At 32.0% G+C, this 14,590-nt stretch overlaps 1 protein-coding gene across 3 annotated transcripts; it reads left to right on the top strand.

Moving 5' to 3' along the window:
* The first annotated feature begins 3,711 nt into the window (after positions 1-3,711).
* LOC126694171 (probable protein phosphatase 2C 6) lies at positions 3,712-12,666 on the top strand. 3 transcript variants are annotated; one of them, XM_050390250.1, is made up of 8 exons: positions 3,712-3,962; positions 5,368-5,463; positions 6,137-6,210; positions 7,343-7,734; positions 8,148-8,540; positions 10,989-11,106; positions 11,281-11,504; positions 11,621-12,666. In XM_050390250.1, the coding sequence occupies exons 4-8, from the start codon at positions 7,411-7,413 to the stop codon at positions 12,155-12,157; spliced, it is 1,596 nt and encodes a 531-aa protein (XP_050246207.1). In that variant the 5' UTR covers positions 3,712-3,962; positions 5,368-5,463; positions 6,137-6,210; positions 7,343-7,410; the 3' UTR covers positions 12,158-12,666. The 3 variants fall into 3 exon arrangements, with proteins under 3 accessions (XP_050246207.1, XP_050246208.1, XP_050246209.1); XM_050390251.1 differs by having other exon boundaries at positions 6,096-6,210; XM_050390252.1 differs by lacking the exon at positions 6,137-6,210.
* The last annotated feature ends 1,924 nt before the right edge of the window (positions 12,667-14,590 follow it).

Genomic DNA, 14,590 nt, shown 5'->3' with positions numbered 1-14,590 from the left:
TAGTTAAATTCATGTTTTTTCAAACTTATCCAATTTTACCAGGAGTTCGAATTCCTTTGTAATTTGACTTTATAGTTTAAATGTGTCCAAGTTAAAAATTATTGATAAAATCTTCAAAAGAAAAGATATTGACAATATTATTAGACATTTGAATTCTATTTTTAGAAATTTCAATTCCAAAAAAAAAAAAAAAAAAAGAAGAAGCCCTAAGCCTCTTCAGAGTTTTTGCAAATAATTTGGTTTTCTATATTGAAAGGGATATTAATTATATGTTCAAATTTTATAATTGATGATTTTAGCTAGTTTTCTAAAAAATGGTAGGTGGGAAGTTTTTGTGTTTTTATTTCCTTTTATTTCTATTTAATACTTCCATATATGACAGGTAATAGGTGTTTAAAATTCTTCTTAATCTTAACACATATTTATGAAGCTTAATAACACTTTTTTTTTTTTATAAATATATTAATTTATAAAATACTTCATTTACAGCTTGAAGACTTGAACTTTGTTCTTAATTTTTTTTTATACTACTATATAATATATAGTATATAAAAAGAAAAAAAAAAATCATCACATTTTAATTTGATCTCCAAAAGTAAATTTTTAGCTGGATCACCTAAATCATTCTATCATGACTAGGCAGATGCCTCAATGGCTGACTCCTATCTATGGGGTGTTCAAAATAAATTGTAATGTTAGTGTTAAGGTCTTAAATAAATTAATATGTACTACTGTTTTGGTAAGGGATTGAAGGGCAAAGTAATTGTTGCTAGTACAAGGGTGGAAGGAGACAAAAGTAGATGGGCAGTGCTATTGAGTTAAAAACTAAATTTGAGGAAAGTATTCATCAAAGGAGACTTAAAGGTATTAGCATGAATATAAATTTTCTATACCACTTTTTATGTTATATTTTATGGAAAAAAAAAAAATTAATGGCATATCATGATAGGTGAAATAAAAAATTGAACATAAAAGGTGATACAAAGAATTTATTTTCATGAGAAGGGGTTTGTTAATGAATTTTCCATACCTGGTCAATTTGTGAATGTGATCAAGAAGGACACTTGGAATTGTATTTTGTAATGTTATTTGTCTTATGAAGCTTGCTTGCCTTTAAATATAAATAATAATAAAAAAAAAAGAAAAAAAGAAGTAAATTTTTAACCCTGCCACGCACTATATATCTTCCCCGATAGAGACTTTCCATCAGGAACAATTACTGATAATTATGAGTTAATCTACTACGCTTTAATATTAAAACTTTTATATCCATTCTTAGTTTGATGATTAGATGATATGAACTAATATGGTCATGATGGATGAATTAAAGAAGTCAGTCTACCTTGTCCTTTATTGTTTTTTGAGGGCCCAGAAAATACGATAGCCACCCAGAAAAATAAGGTTTTCAATTTTTTGACATATGTTAAATTTTAATGAAAAGTATTACGCCTATAATATTTTCACAAAAAAATTATAGGTAATTTGTTGTTATTGGTTATAATTTGAATTTATCACTGAGATAACTTTTTTGTCCTATCAATAATAACCCGTAATAACTTACCACTTAAAATTTGTTATGAAAATTTTATGAAAATATTGTAAAAATAGTATTTCTCCAATTTTTTTTATTAGAAAAAGCTATTTATTCACTGGTTTAGTGATAATCAATTTTTTTTATAGGTAAATAGAAGGAAAAAGAGATAAGGTTCAAACCCACAAGGTATCATAAAAGATATAAGTGTCGATATAAGTACCATTCAATTATCAAATTATTGAATTCTGTCTAATGATAGTTATATTACAACCACCATCTTAAATTTAAAATTAATACAAGGTCAAGTTCGGTGGTCCAATGGGATCTATCTTGATGCAATTTTGTAATAATGAAATATTTTTTTTCATTTGTTATTGTTTGACTATCCACCTATATAGTCAACAAAAAGAGCCAATCCTTGGTAAATGATGAACAATTGTTTTTTTTTTTTCAAGATGTATTTTTTTTTAATGTTTTTAACGAAGACGTTTAGGGTTTAAATCATCATATCTTATTGTAATTATTACATTATCAAATAGTTATAAAAAAAAAAAAAATATATATATATATATATATATAGAGTTTTTTGTTTGGCACTTTAACCGAGACATATTTTACACAACAAGTCTCCCAAAACATTTGCAAATAATATGTCCAAAAAGCATCTAACCTTGCATATGAGAGCATCAGTATTGGTGATGTCAAAAATTTAGCAATTTGACACTACAAAAAGTTACGTTATCTATTTTACCATCTCACTTTTCAAAATATCTAACATCAGTAGTTTTATTTTAACATTCAACACAATAAAATAATAAATCCATTACACTAAACAACTACCACCATCACTAATATAATAAAATAATATAACTTTTAATAAATTTTTTTTTTTTTTTTTTACCATCTTAGCTGCAATGCGCACATCCATCTTTAACTATGCACTATAGCTCAACAACAAAATTTTTTGACTTCCCTTTCATCATTGCAGCGTACTTTTTAGTATCGGTGGTGCTAAATACTCTAAGTCGCTTTCTTTTTCTTTCCTTTATTGGATTTATGTAGGTGGATTTTATAGGTACCAGTTAATGTCAATGGCCTCATATAAACGTTGCTATGTCTGTTGTGTAAAAAAATAATATTATGCACATAAAAGAAGACAAGGTTGGGTACAAAAGCAAAATTATCCACCAACCACTCCGATTTCCTTCTTCCAATGTGAAATTCATGTACAAGAATATTTAATCTGCTCAAATTTCTTTCTCTAAGCCCAATTTAGTCATTGACTATTAGAAGAACCCAAATAGAATCCGATGTCTATGTCGTTTTTAGTAGACATGTAGGGGTTCAGAACTTAATAACTTATGTCTCACTGTAGAGAATAACAACAATTTTGTAGGGCCTACTACTCATGCCAAATCCAATTCCAAATTCTTGGGATAATATAGGAGAAGATATATCTGCTACTGCTAGTGTGATTGAATTAAATAGTAAACTGACCAACAGTTACCTGTATTTGCAAAGCCAACATAAATGGTCTTGGTTGTTAGTGACCTGGTGTAAAGGCAACTAATTAACAACCACCCATTGATATTTGCATGACACTTTGTCACTATAATCACCAATTAGTATATTACATTTTTTTTTAATTCAGTAATTAGGGAGTTGGATTTAAATCGTGAATATTTTTATTAGAAATACAAAAAAAGGTCCCACTTTACATTTATGTTGCATATAATTATTAGTTACTCGTTGAATTAGTATAACATGATAACAAATTAGATACACATTTCATAAAAAGTAAAAAGCAAATTAACAAATTAGGTAATTGGTTTAATTAGTTTAGAATATCACGTGACCTCTTTTATGAAAATATTCAATTACAAAATATGATTTTCTTCTCTCTCTTTGATTTTTCGTCTAAACATGTAACTTGACTGTAAAACAAGATTTTTATAATAAAAAAATAGTTTTTAGAGTAGAAATTATTTAAACACTAAAAACTTTACTAATTAAATTAAATAGGACTTACAAGTATATTAAACTTGAAAGTTAACAAAACAAATAATATAAAAATATTGTAAAATTTTATTGCGTCACAGTTAGAATTCAAACCAAGCCAGTTAGCACTTTTAGACAAGAGTGCAAACCGTTGGCACTTAGCAGTTATCACTTACCAGCACCGCCACCGTCTACTGTCTCAAACAATTAAATAAAAACTGAGACTAATGAGAGAGAGAGAGAGAGAAAGAGTAACAGTCAGTAACTAAAAGCAGAGAGAGAGACATAAAATTTAAAGACACCGTTTCTTTCAGTATTAAACACACACACACACACACACAAAGAAAAAAACAGAGAATAAAAATCAGAGAGAAAGAAATCTGAGAGCTGCCACCACCACCGACACCGTCAGCCGCCGGAATCGCTACCAGTAAGTTTTTTGTTGTTGGGTATTTTGGTTCATTTGGCTTTAATTTAGTATGTATGATATGGGTTTGATTTGGTTTTGAATTATTAAGGTGTTATTTTGTTTAGAACTAGGAAGTAGTAGTTTTGTTTTGTTTTGTTTTGGGTATTTGGGTTTTAAATGGGAATCGATTTAAATATTTGGGTTTGCTTCGATTTTTGATTTCAGAGTAAAAAGAAGATTTAAGTTTTTTTACTTTTTGGGTTTGTTGTTTCTGATTGGTTCTTGTGTATACAGTTCAATCTTGAACACCACAGTAAAGTATTGTGTTTTTTAAGCCATTTGATGATGATGTGGATTATTATTTATTAAAATGAAAGGAACACAAAGAGATGAACATGTGTGAAAACAGTGCAAAACTTAACATGAAACAAAGCCAGTTTTAGTACAAGGAATGGGCACTGTTCTAGCCATTGATTTGAGCTTTGTTACTGTGGTAAATATACAGTGAATTATTATACACTGTTTTGATATTTTTTTTTACTTTCTCTAGAAAGAGTCTGTATGTCTTACCATAATGCAAAAGTACAATGAATCAGTAGAGAGACAAGGTGGTAGATGTAAATGTGATGGATCTTTTGACCCGCTGGTGTATTTAGAGATGGGAGAGGAGGAGCATCCGACATTTTATATATGAATTTGATGTGGTCAGCATCATAATGTGGGTTGAAACTTGAACGCCACCATAATCATGTTTCCTTTTATGATTTCATTACAATATTGTATATATTTTTTATTGTTTCGTGCCATATGTTTGACAAAATTCCTAATAGAATGTATGTCATCTTTTGATTCAAAATTTTTTTCCTTGAATGATTTTTTTTTTTTTTTTTTTCTCTCTGTGTCTCTTGTTTGTTTTCCCGAGAATTAGAGAAAAGAAATTAATTTCAAGAAATCTTTATCATCTAATTGTTTGTTTTATATCAAATTTTCAAAACTTTGGGGAAAAAAAGAAGAAGGAAAAAATATGGTTTTCGTCCCTAAAGTTTGCCTGAAGCTTGTCTTTTGTCCTTAAACTTTTTATTTTTTATATTTTGCCATGGCTCATTGCACAAGAGATATCAGTAGGAATGACTGTGGACAGTGCTTTGATGCTCAATTGGTGACTTTTAGGATGATAATTAGATAATTAGAAATAAAAGAGGATGGGAGATTTATGGGTGCAGTTGTTTTATGTGGTACCATGATTTCCAGTTCTATTCCAACATATCAACCAGTGGTTCCAAGGTCATGTTAGTTATTTTATTTTTTCTTATAGGAAAAAGTAAAAACTGATCCTATTTGTATCTATCATAATTTATCAGAAAATAGTGATACAGTTTTGTTGCTGTTTTGATGAAATAAGTTAAATTGATGTATCTCACTACAGGTGCTAGAAGACCCTCTTCACATGGACTTGGAGTTGGTGTCATCACTGCAGTGCTATCATGTTTGACAATTTGTAGCTGTTGGATGACCATTCTATGTGAGTTTTGATGTTGTTTTGTCCTGGCATGGTTGGCCAAGGTTGAACAAATTATTGAATTGACCCCTACAATAGATTTGTATCTTCTATCAAAATTTGATGTTTTAGTTCTAATTCAGATCTCCTGCTTCTGAGAATCCAGCTCAATTAATTTTATCTTCCCACCAGATTTTATGAATCAATCCTTTTCAAGGATGAAAGTATTCTTCCACTTGAATGAAATCAAATTATTTTTTCAGATGAACAAAATGAAAGCACATACCCGAATATCGCTTTGTGGTGATCAAGTTTATACTAAAAAGTATGTTTAAAGTGGTTTGAGTATAATCTTGTTACATAAAAAATGTATATAATAATTCCATTTAGTAGTATTTAAGCAGTTCAAAACGTATTTAGCATACCCTCTCCTACTCTTGCCTTTATTTGATTATTGCTAATTGTAGATTGTCTTAGACATTAGAGCCTTTGGTCAAGTCCATGATCATATTGCATTAGAGTTTAACTTGTCTGGCTCCAAGTAATTGTGCAAAGCCACATCTATTTAATTTCATAGTTGTGGTGGAACATTTTGTTATGCAGTTGAATGTTATAAAATGTATCTTATTGTCATTTGATGAATGTGTTGGCATTAGAGGGTCATCAAGGTTAATCGAATGGTTTCTTCTACAAGCAGCTAATTGACTTTGGCCTTGCCAAGTGGAAGACAATCAATGATCCTGTGCATACATTGATACTTGACACATTAGGGTTAGGGCTTCTATAAGCTTTCCACTTTAGATTAAATATTATACAGTTTTTATCTTTTTTATAAGGAGGCTTTTGTTTCATGTAGATATTTTTCTCTAGAATATGCGAAGGAAGCTGTTGTTTCTGTACTTATTGATTCTATGCATTTGGCACTTTTCTCTTACAAGTGATATTAGAACACATATGATGAAGTTGTATGTTTGAGTCATGTAGTGACTTATTATTTTTAATTGATAGATGTTGGTTTTGAATTTGGCTTTATGTAATGCTTCTTACAATGATATTTTGGTTTTGCTTGTCTTTTAGAGCCATGAAGAGTTTACAGAATCAAGTGGCTTATCAGAAGTATCTCCTTAGAGATTAATTAGCCGAAATTTAATCAAGAACAGTAGGCACATATAATATTAATTTAGAATATAACACTTCATTACATGTTCTTTATAATATCCTCTTGCAAACCATTTTATAAAATTGTCCACCCTGATATATCCTGATCTAGAAAAACCCTTGCTGTATATCCTCCATTGACAACCAACAGAACCTGTTGATGATTTAGATTCAAATGTTTTGATGGTGATGACATACCACTGCAAATGATTTACAAATGTCACTAAGCTACTAAATACAATGCATGGGAGGAAGAAGTCTCATCCACTAAAACAACCTGTCATGCTACAAGTGGCATAAGCCAGAATGTTCATGTTTTGTTGCATTGCTATGTAATTTTGTTTAAATTTATTTTTGAAGTATGTGATTTTGCCTTATTTGTGTTTGAGTTTCTGCCCTGTTTTTTATGTTTGTACTACTTTCAGCTATGCTAATTGGTTAGCAGTTTTTTTCTGGTGTTCATACATGGAACTACATTGATCTAGAGCAATATGTTTTGTATTGAACTATTCATAATGGTCTTTTATATTATCGTTTATAATTTTTTTTTTTTGATAATCTGAATTATTTATAAATATTAAATGCAAGTGTTTGGCTAAACTCTTCCAATACAAGGACCCACACATTGTGCGGGTTATAGACTAGTAGTAGTAATTGTAATGTAGGCTATGTAGCTAAATACCACAATGTCACAATAAAGATGGATAAAGACAATATCTAATGTACTTAGGTGTATCTGATATAGGAGTTGGGAGCAGGAACAGAAGTAGGCAGGGGAAAGGTGTACTGTGCCTGTATCAAGAATCAAATCAAATGGGTTCTTGCTATTCGTCGATTTCAGAAAAGAGTATGGATACAGTGGAAGTGGTGAATTCTTCCTGTACGTGTGCTTCCACTACATCCAATTCAAGTTCCCCTAATTATAATAATAATGAGAATAAGATGGAGAACAAGAAAAATAAGAAGAGAAATAAGAGGCGGTGGAAAAAGACATTAGCTTCGGCTAGTGATGAAGGTGAGCTGATGGGTCCCGAGCAGAGTGGGAAGATGGTAATGAATGGTGCCACCAAAATCGCCTGCTTATATACCCAGCAGGGTAAAAAAGGAACCAATCAGGATGCCATGCTTATTTGGGAGGTACTCTCTACATAATCCAATCCCACTGCTTCAATAAATACTCTAATATTCTTATTTTCTTCTTCTTTTTTAAGGATTAGATGCAGATATTTTTCCATTCTATTGTGTTATGGTATTATTACATTAAATTACTAAATTCAACATTTCCTAACAACTTAAGTTTTGGGACATTTAGTAATTTATTATGGTATCAGGGGAAGAGGTCCATGGTTCAAACCTTGTCTCCATTTTACCTCTCATTTTAAAAAATTCCCACATGACAGGCAGTTTAGGCTCACATGTGAAGGGGGTTGGTTAAATTAAATTATTAAATTCAAAATTTCCTCACAGCTTAAGCTTTTGGGAAAATCGGTTATTTAGCAGTATTATGTATGATTGACTTGGTTGTAATGTTTCTACTTTCTCTACAATAGAATTTCAGTTCAAGAAGTGATACAATATTTTGTGGGGTATTTGATGGACATGGTCCTTACGGCCATGTGGTTGCAAAGAAAGTCCGTGATTCTCTTCCAGATATACTATGTACTCAATGGAAAGCTAAATCTATTGGTGACTTGAGCAACATTGAAAATGGTAGCGGAAACATGAATACAGAGGAAACATCATCTCCAACTCCAAGCATGGATGATGAAAGCTATGAGACAATGGAGGTTGAGACTAATGAGAAAGAAAAACACCCTGAAATGTTTCTGCCTCTTAAACGCTCTATCTTGAAGGCTTTCAAGCTTATGGATAAGGAACTAAAGTTGCATCCCACAATAGATTGTTTTTGCAGTGGAACGACAGCAGTCACTTTGGTAAAGCAGGTATTCTTCATGCTAGAAACATTTTTTTCTGGACCACTTATTAATTTATCATTCTATTTGATATATTACACTCATAAAATTTAACACAATCTGTGTATAAATATCATGTCCGTGTGTGCTTATATATATACACATATGTATGTATGTATGTATGTATGTGTGCATGTTTGTGTGTGTGTGTGTGTGTGTATGTGTACGCACACATGCACTGCTGCATGTATTCTTCTGAATATAAGAGGAAGATAAAAATTGTGAATGATTTTATTGTGAGTTAATATTTGAGACTTAAGATAAATCTTAACATCCTCTCTAATGGCTCCAAGCCTCCAAATATGGGTTCATCAAATTTAATATGCCCTTTGTGTAGTGTAACATTTCTTTGCATCTAGATGTGATAAATTCTAGCTGACCATGCTACCTTGCATAAGGTTGATTTGAAAGACTTCCCCTGCAGCTCTTTAATCCCCATTGAATCACCTCTTCCCATTTGAACATCTGGTGTGTCACTAAACAATGACTTAACACTTGTATCCAAATCCTTTTTCTAAATGAGCAATCAAAAAACATCTCCCATATAACTCCATTTACGCATTCTATCTCCTGTAGATAATTTGTCTTTCATAGCCAACCAGCTTAAGAAGGAAGCTATAGTAATGGAAGCTGAGCAACACACTATTGACCTCCCATGCAGAGAATCTAATGGATTTTCTTTTAATAAGTTAAAATATAATGTAGTATATGTATTGAATACATCTATAAATGTTTTCTGCACTTCTGTTTATATAAGATTTTGTAAAGGGTTTGTTGTTCCTCTTTTACTCTTATTGTTCTCCCTATATTATGGTATCTGGAGATCTGATCCTAGAACAAGTGCAATCAATTGAGCTAAATATTATTATAATAAGCCTAGAGACCAGAATCTAAATTATGGCTATTATTTGTATGAGAAAAATAAGATCATATATTGTGTTGTTTTTCTAGAGGAACTCTCTTATCTATCAATAATCACCCATTGCTTCCAAGTTCAAGGCAAAGGTTTGTTTAATAGCCCATAAAGTTATAGGAGACTTGTTGGCAAGCTAGTATAAATTTAATATCAAATTTGTTTTACAAGTCATGCATAAAAAATTCACCTATACCATGTTTTTGGTTTTAAAAATTTTAAGATGGGATTTAGTCATTTTATAGAAATTTAAATTCTGTTTTGATAAATTCCTGGTTTGGGTGAGTAGAGGAGGAATTTTCAAATTTCAAGCTAAATTTCAGCCAGAATTTGTGGCTTCCAAATCCCAGTTAAAAATTCCGCCTAATGAGGTGTCATTTCCAAATTTCTACCAACATCATCACCCTTGGTTCTAAGAGAGAGATTGAGATGAACAGATGATACAAATTTCGTGGTTCACTCCTTTGAACAGATGATACAGCTTATGGTATGATGTGGGTTAGATCTTCCTTAATGATAGGTCTTTTTACCACCATGTTAAGTTGAACTTACATTGTTTATGTTCTTATATGAGGCTGAGGCCTAAACACAATTGAATGTGGACATGATTTCATTAGAAATTGCATGGTAGACTAGAAAACTACTCCATTACATGAGGCAAGAGGGTAATTGTGTAATTTACTAACGAACCAACTGCTAACTGGAAATTTTTAAAGCTGTTGTATTAAGTTGAGCAGGACTGCATGTTAATTGTGTAATGTAATTGTTGGTTTTAGTGAGTGCTCTGCTTGTTGATATACTCATATACATTGTTGGCCCACATCCTGACAACTTAAGCTTTTTGGACTTATGGTAACTAATTATGATTTTGGGCCTAATATGAACTATTAGAGATTCAAACTCATTGTGTATATGGACTTTTTTTTTTTTTTTTTTAATTGTTTGCTATATATTTTATTCTCATTCTCCACTTGCAAGTGGAACTCGATAAGCAAAACCATTTTTTTCTTTTTCAGTGTAATATTGCAAGCCAACCCCAAAATTTTGGGACTAAGGCTTTGTTTTTGTTGGAGTAATATGGCATTAGCATGTCTAAGCTTTCTGTTGGGCCAATTTGTTGTTACTAGTCTAAATGAAGTTCCTACCGTAATTGATGCATGAGGAAACACCTCACCTCAACCCACTTTTTGAGAGATCTAAAATAAAATGTTATCTTTCACGTTAAGCTGCAATATCTTTTCTTCGGATACAGAACGTTACGTAATGATATCTATATCATATCACAAAATTTTAGTCACATTTGCTTATTTAAAAAATGATATTTTATTCTTGGAAAGCTTTCTGGAGAAATACAAGTTATTGTTCAGCTGAAAAATTGCCAGTCTCAAGTTTCATGTGAGCTTTACCTTGTTGGGTGATTCATGTGTAGGGATGCCCTTCCAAGAACCTACTCTTATCAATTGCAAATATGGTTCTCTAAATGGTGTATGTGTATGGTTTTTCAGGGTCAGAATATTGTAATTGGAAATGTGGGAGACTCAAGAGCTGTGCTGGCAACAAGAGACAAAGATAGTTCTTTGATTGCTATACAATTGACTGTGGATTTGAAACCCGATCTACCAGGTCTCTCTCTCTCTCTGTTGTGTGCCCACACGTGCGCACACACGTACACACATTCTTTACCTCCTCCCCTGTTGTTAACCAAATAGCAATCAAAAGAAAGGTTCTAGAATCTATAAAACTACTGACCAAAAACATATCTATAGGACTTGAAATTCTTGTCCTTTTGGTGTTCAGGGGAAGCTGCTAGGATCCAGCGATGCAAAGGAAGGGTCTTTGCTTTGCAGGATGAGCCTGAAGTGGCACGAGTATGGTTACCTAATAATGATTCACCTGGTTTGGCAATGGCTAGAGCTTTTGGGGATTTTTGTCTGAAAGATTTTGGTTTAATATCTGTACCAAATGTTTACTACCACCATCTTACTGAAAGTGACGCATTTATTATTCTTGCCACAGATGGGGTACTTTTACATTCTTACTAGCTAAGTTCTGTAACAGCATGCAAATTTTTTATCTCTTATTTATTATTTTCAAAATCAATATCAGTGCTGTATGTGTTAATTTAATACTGATGCAGGTTTGGGATGTCCTCTCAAATAAAGAAGCTGTGGATGTCGTGGCTTCATCCCCTAGTCGATCAACTGCAGCCAGAGCTCTTGTAGATTGTGCAGTTCGGGCATGGAGACTTAAATATCCTACTTCAAAAAATGATGATTGTGCTGCTGTATGCCTGTTTCTAGAACATGTACCTGCATCTGTTGAGGCTGTGGCAGACAATGATACCACAAAGGCTGCTCAAAAGACAATGGAGCAGGTGGCAGTAAAAGATGAGATGGATGGGCCTTTAGAAGTCATTTGTTCTCAAAATTTTGTTCTTGAGCATTCAGGTACCATACGAGGCTCTGACGAGATTGTGCCTGTCTCTGAGTTAGGAGAAAATCTTTCTGTGAAGTCCCAGGGCCACTCTAAGAAGAGCCTAGCCGAGTGTATTTCAACTGCAGAAGATGAGGAGTGGTCCGCCTTAGAAGGTGTGACCCGGGTTAACAGTCTGCTAAGCCTTCCCAGGTTCCTGTCTGGTGATAGAAGATCAGCCAGTTGGAGAAAGTGGCTATGATACATCTAATAAGTGCTAATCCTCGGCAAAATGGAACTTTAATGATTTTCACATCAAAATTAAATCCCACTTTTTCAAAAGAATAATATCAATGGCAGAGAGAATATGTAGGTTTCACTTTCACCCTACAGATGCAGAATGATGCTACTTAGAGAATTCCTATATAAGCCCCTGCGCCACCATATATAAGGAGTTTTGATTAAGTTTAGTGTATTTTTCACCGTAGAAAATGGCATTGCAAATTTTGTTGTGGAGTTCGTTCTGAGGTATTATTGTGGTTTGGTGAAATCAAATCTTACATTTTAACTGTGTCTAGAGGATTGCTTCATAAATAAACAAAGTCTTAAAAGACATTCAACAAGGAATTTAATTCTCAGCTGGGGGATGGTTGTAAATTGTAATGATGTAATGCTTTGCTGAATGTGATGATGCAGGCAAGGTAACTGTTGACGTTGACATTGACATTTTTTTAAGACTGAAATTTTTATAAAATGGTTTTTCTTCTTTCAGATTTTGTAATTTGTAGAAGAGATCAATTTTGAAAGTAGTAGAACAGTACTATCCCATCATGATGAAAGATGGCAAAGGATGGCGTTGGTGTTGTGTAAGTATATGCTAAATCTTTTATTCGGATCTCATATATTAGGTTGGGAATGTTAACCAATGCCCTTAGGGCATTGGTTTAGGAGGTATTTTTAGAAACAATTTATTGGAAGAATGATAAAATAATAAATGTTGTTGACAGTTTTTTATATTTCTTAAGAAAGTGGTGTCAAATATTTTAATTGTGATTTATTAACAATTACCTCAAGAACATCAGTTAATATGACCCTATTAGGTTAATATGGACCATATTAGCAAACATATGATGCAAAATTGGTTAGCATGTCTCTTGTTCTAAGTGAAATAATCTGAGTCATAAAATCAAGGAGGACATGATTCAGGGTTTCTAATGCACCACAGTGAAGGCATTTGTTCCCTATTGGGAGTTGGGACTATGGGGAAAACCACAGTTTTGGAATCCCATAATGAATACACTTCCATTGGAATAACAACAATTTTGGGTAGCCTACACATGCCAAATTCAATTCCAGGTCCCTGAGATTAAAGAAGATTTCTACTGGGACATTAAAAAAGAATCATCTCTAACATAGAAATATGACAGAAACTCAAAAAGTTACGAGAAAAGTGAATTTTTGTATTGGTAACTTGCGCTTATTGGCTTCACTTGTATACCGAAATTACCTACTAATTAGTTAGTAATCGGTGAAATGAATGAGAAATGTCAACAATGTATAATATATTTTATTCCCTTTTTTATTATTATTTTTTTCTCCAAATATGAAAATCTAATTAGTAGGCACTTTTTATGATTATACACGGAACTATCTATTCTATTCCTCATTTAAAGAAAATACAATATATAAGATCTTATGGATGATTTAAATATAGAATAGAAATTAAACTTAATTAGAAAATATATAGTAAAATTATGACATTTAAAATAATGGGGTCTTAAAAAAGTTTACGTGACAATATATTTTGACGCAAGTTAAAAGTCAAACTATTATATATTTATCAAGTGAAACCATGTTAGCATTATGTGTCACTATCATATCATAAACTAAAGATAAGGTTCAACCAAAAAATTTTTATAAAAAAAAATTGATTGTTGCAATAATGATGGAGAAGGTTTGAACCTTGGGAATTTTCTTTGAAAATATCCAGATGTACAATTCAACAAGAAGCTTTTTGGCGAAACATCAATAATTGGGCATAAAGTATTTAACACATGAATTTGGATCCTTTTGATTCTTTGATCTAGCCAACAAAGATTTACTTTTTCATCAAATTTTTCTTTTTCTTGTATTGGAATATGACATCCAAATTCTTTTAGCGTATGTACCTGAGTTTTCTGTCCATGCCAAGCTTCATATGGAGTCTTTTTCATAATGGTCCTGGTAGTGTTGATTAGCTCTAACAAAAAAAAGTATATTAAGTCATTTACATTCCAATATAAAAAATGTTATTAGGACCACAACTAAAGTCACAACTTACTCGGATAACGAGTAAAAATGAGAGTCTGTTTAAGTTTATAATTCTACCACTTACAATTTACAACGTAGAAAAATTGTGGCAACGTTGCGACTTTTAGTCATAGTTATAGCATTACTGAATATTCGTATGATTCTTGCATTCTGCATGCCATTTTGTTGTGGGTTGTACCGTACTATGGGTTGTTTTTATATGCCTTGTTCTTTTCAAGAATTTAGGATTGTTTCTTAAACTCTCCGGCCACCATGTACCATTCTAAGAGTCTTCATTGGTCTAACACTTTACTTTTCTGAAAATGCTTTAAAAAAAAAATAAAAATAAAAAAATAAAAAAGCCTTGTTTGCGTTTCTTTTTTTTTGGAAAAAAAATATTGACCAA

The sequence above is a fragment of the Quercus robur genome, chromosome 8 (assembly GCF_932294415.1).
Source record: "Quercus robur chromosome 8, dhQueRobu3.1, whole genome shotgun sequence".
NCBI classification, from domain to species: domain Eukaryota; kingdom Viridiplantae; phylum Streptophyta; class Magnoliopsida; order Fagales; family Fagaceae; genus Quercus; species Quercus robur.
The sequence above is the reverse complement of the archived record's forward strand: the minus strand, read 5'-3'. Positions and strand labels throughout refer to the sequence as shown.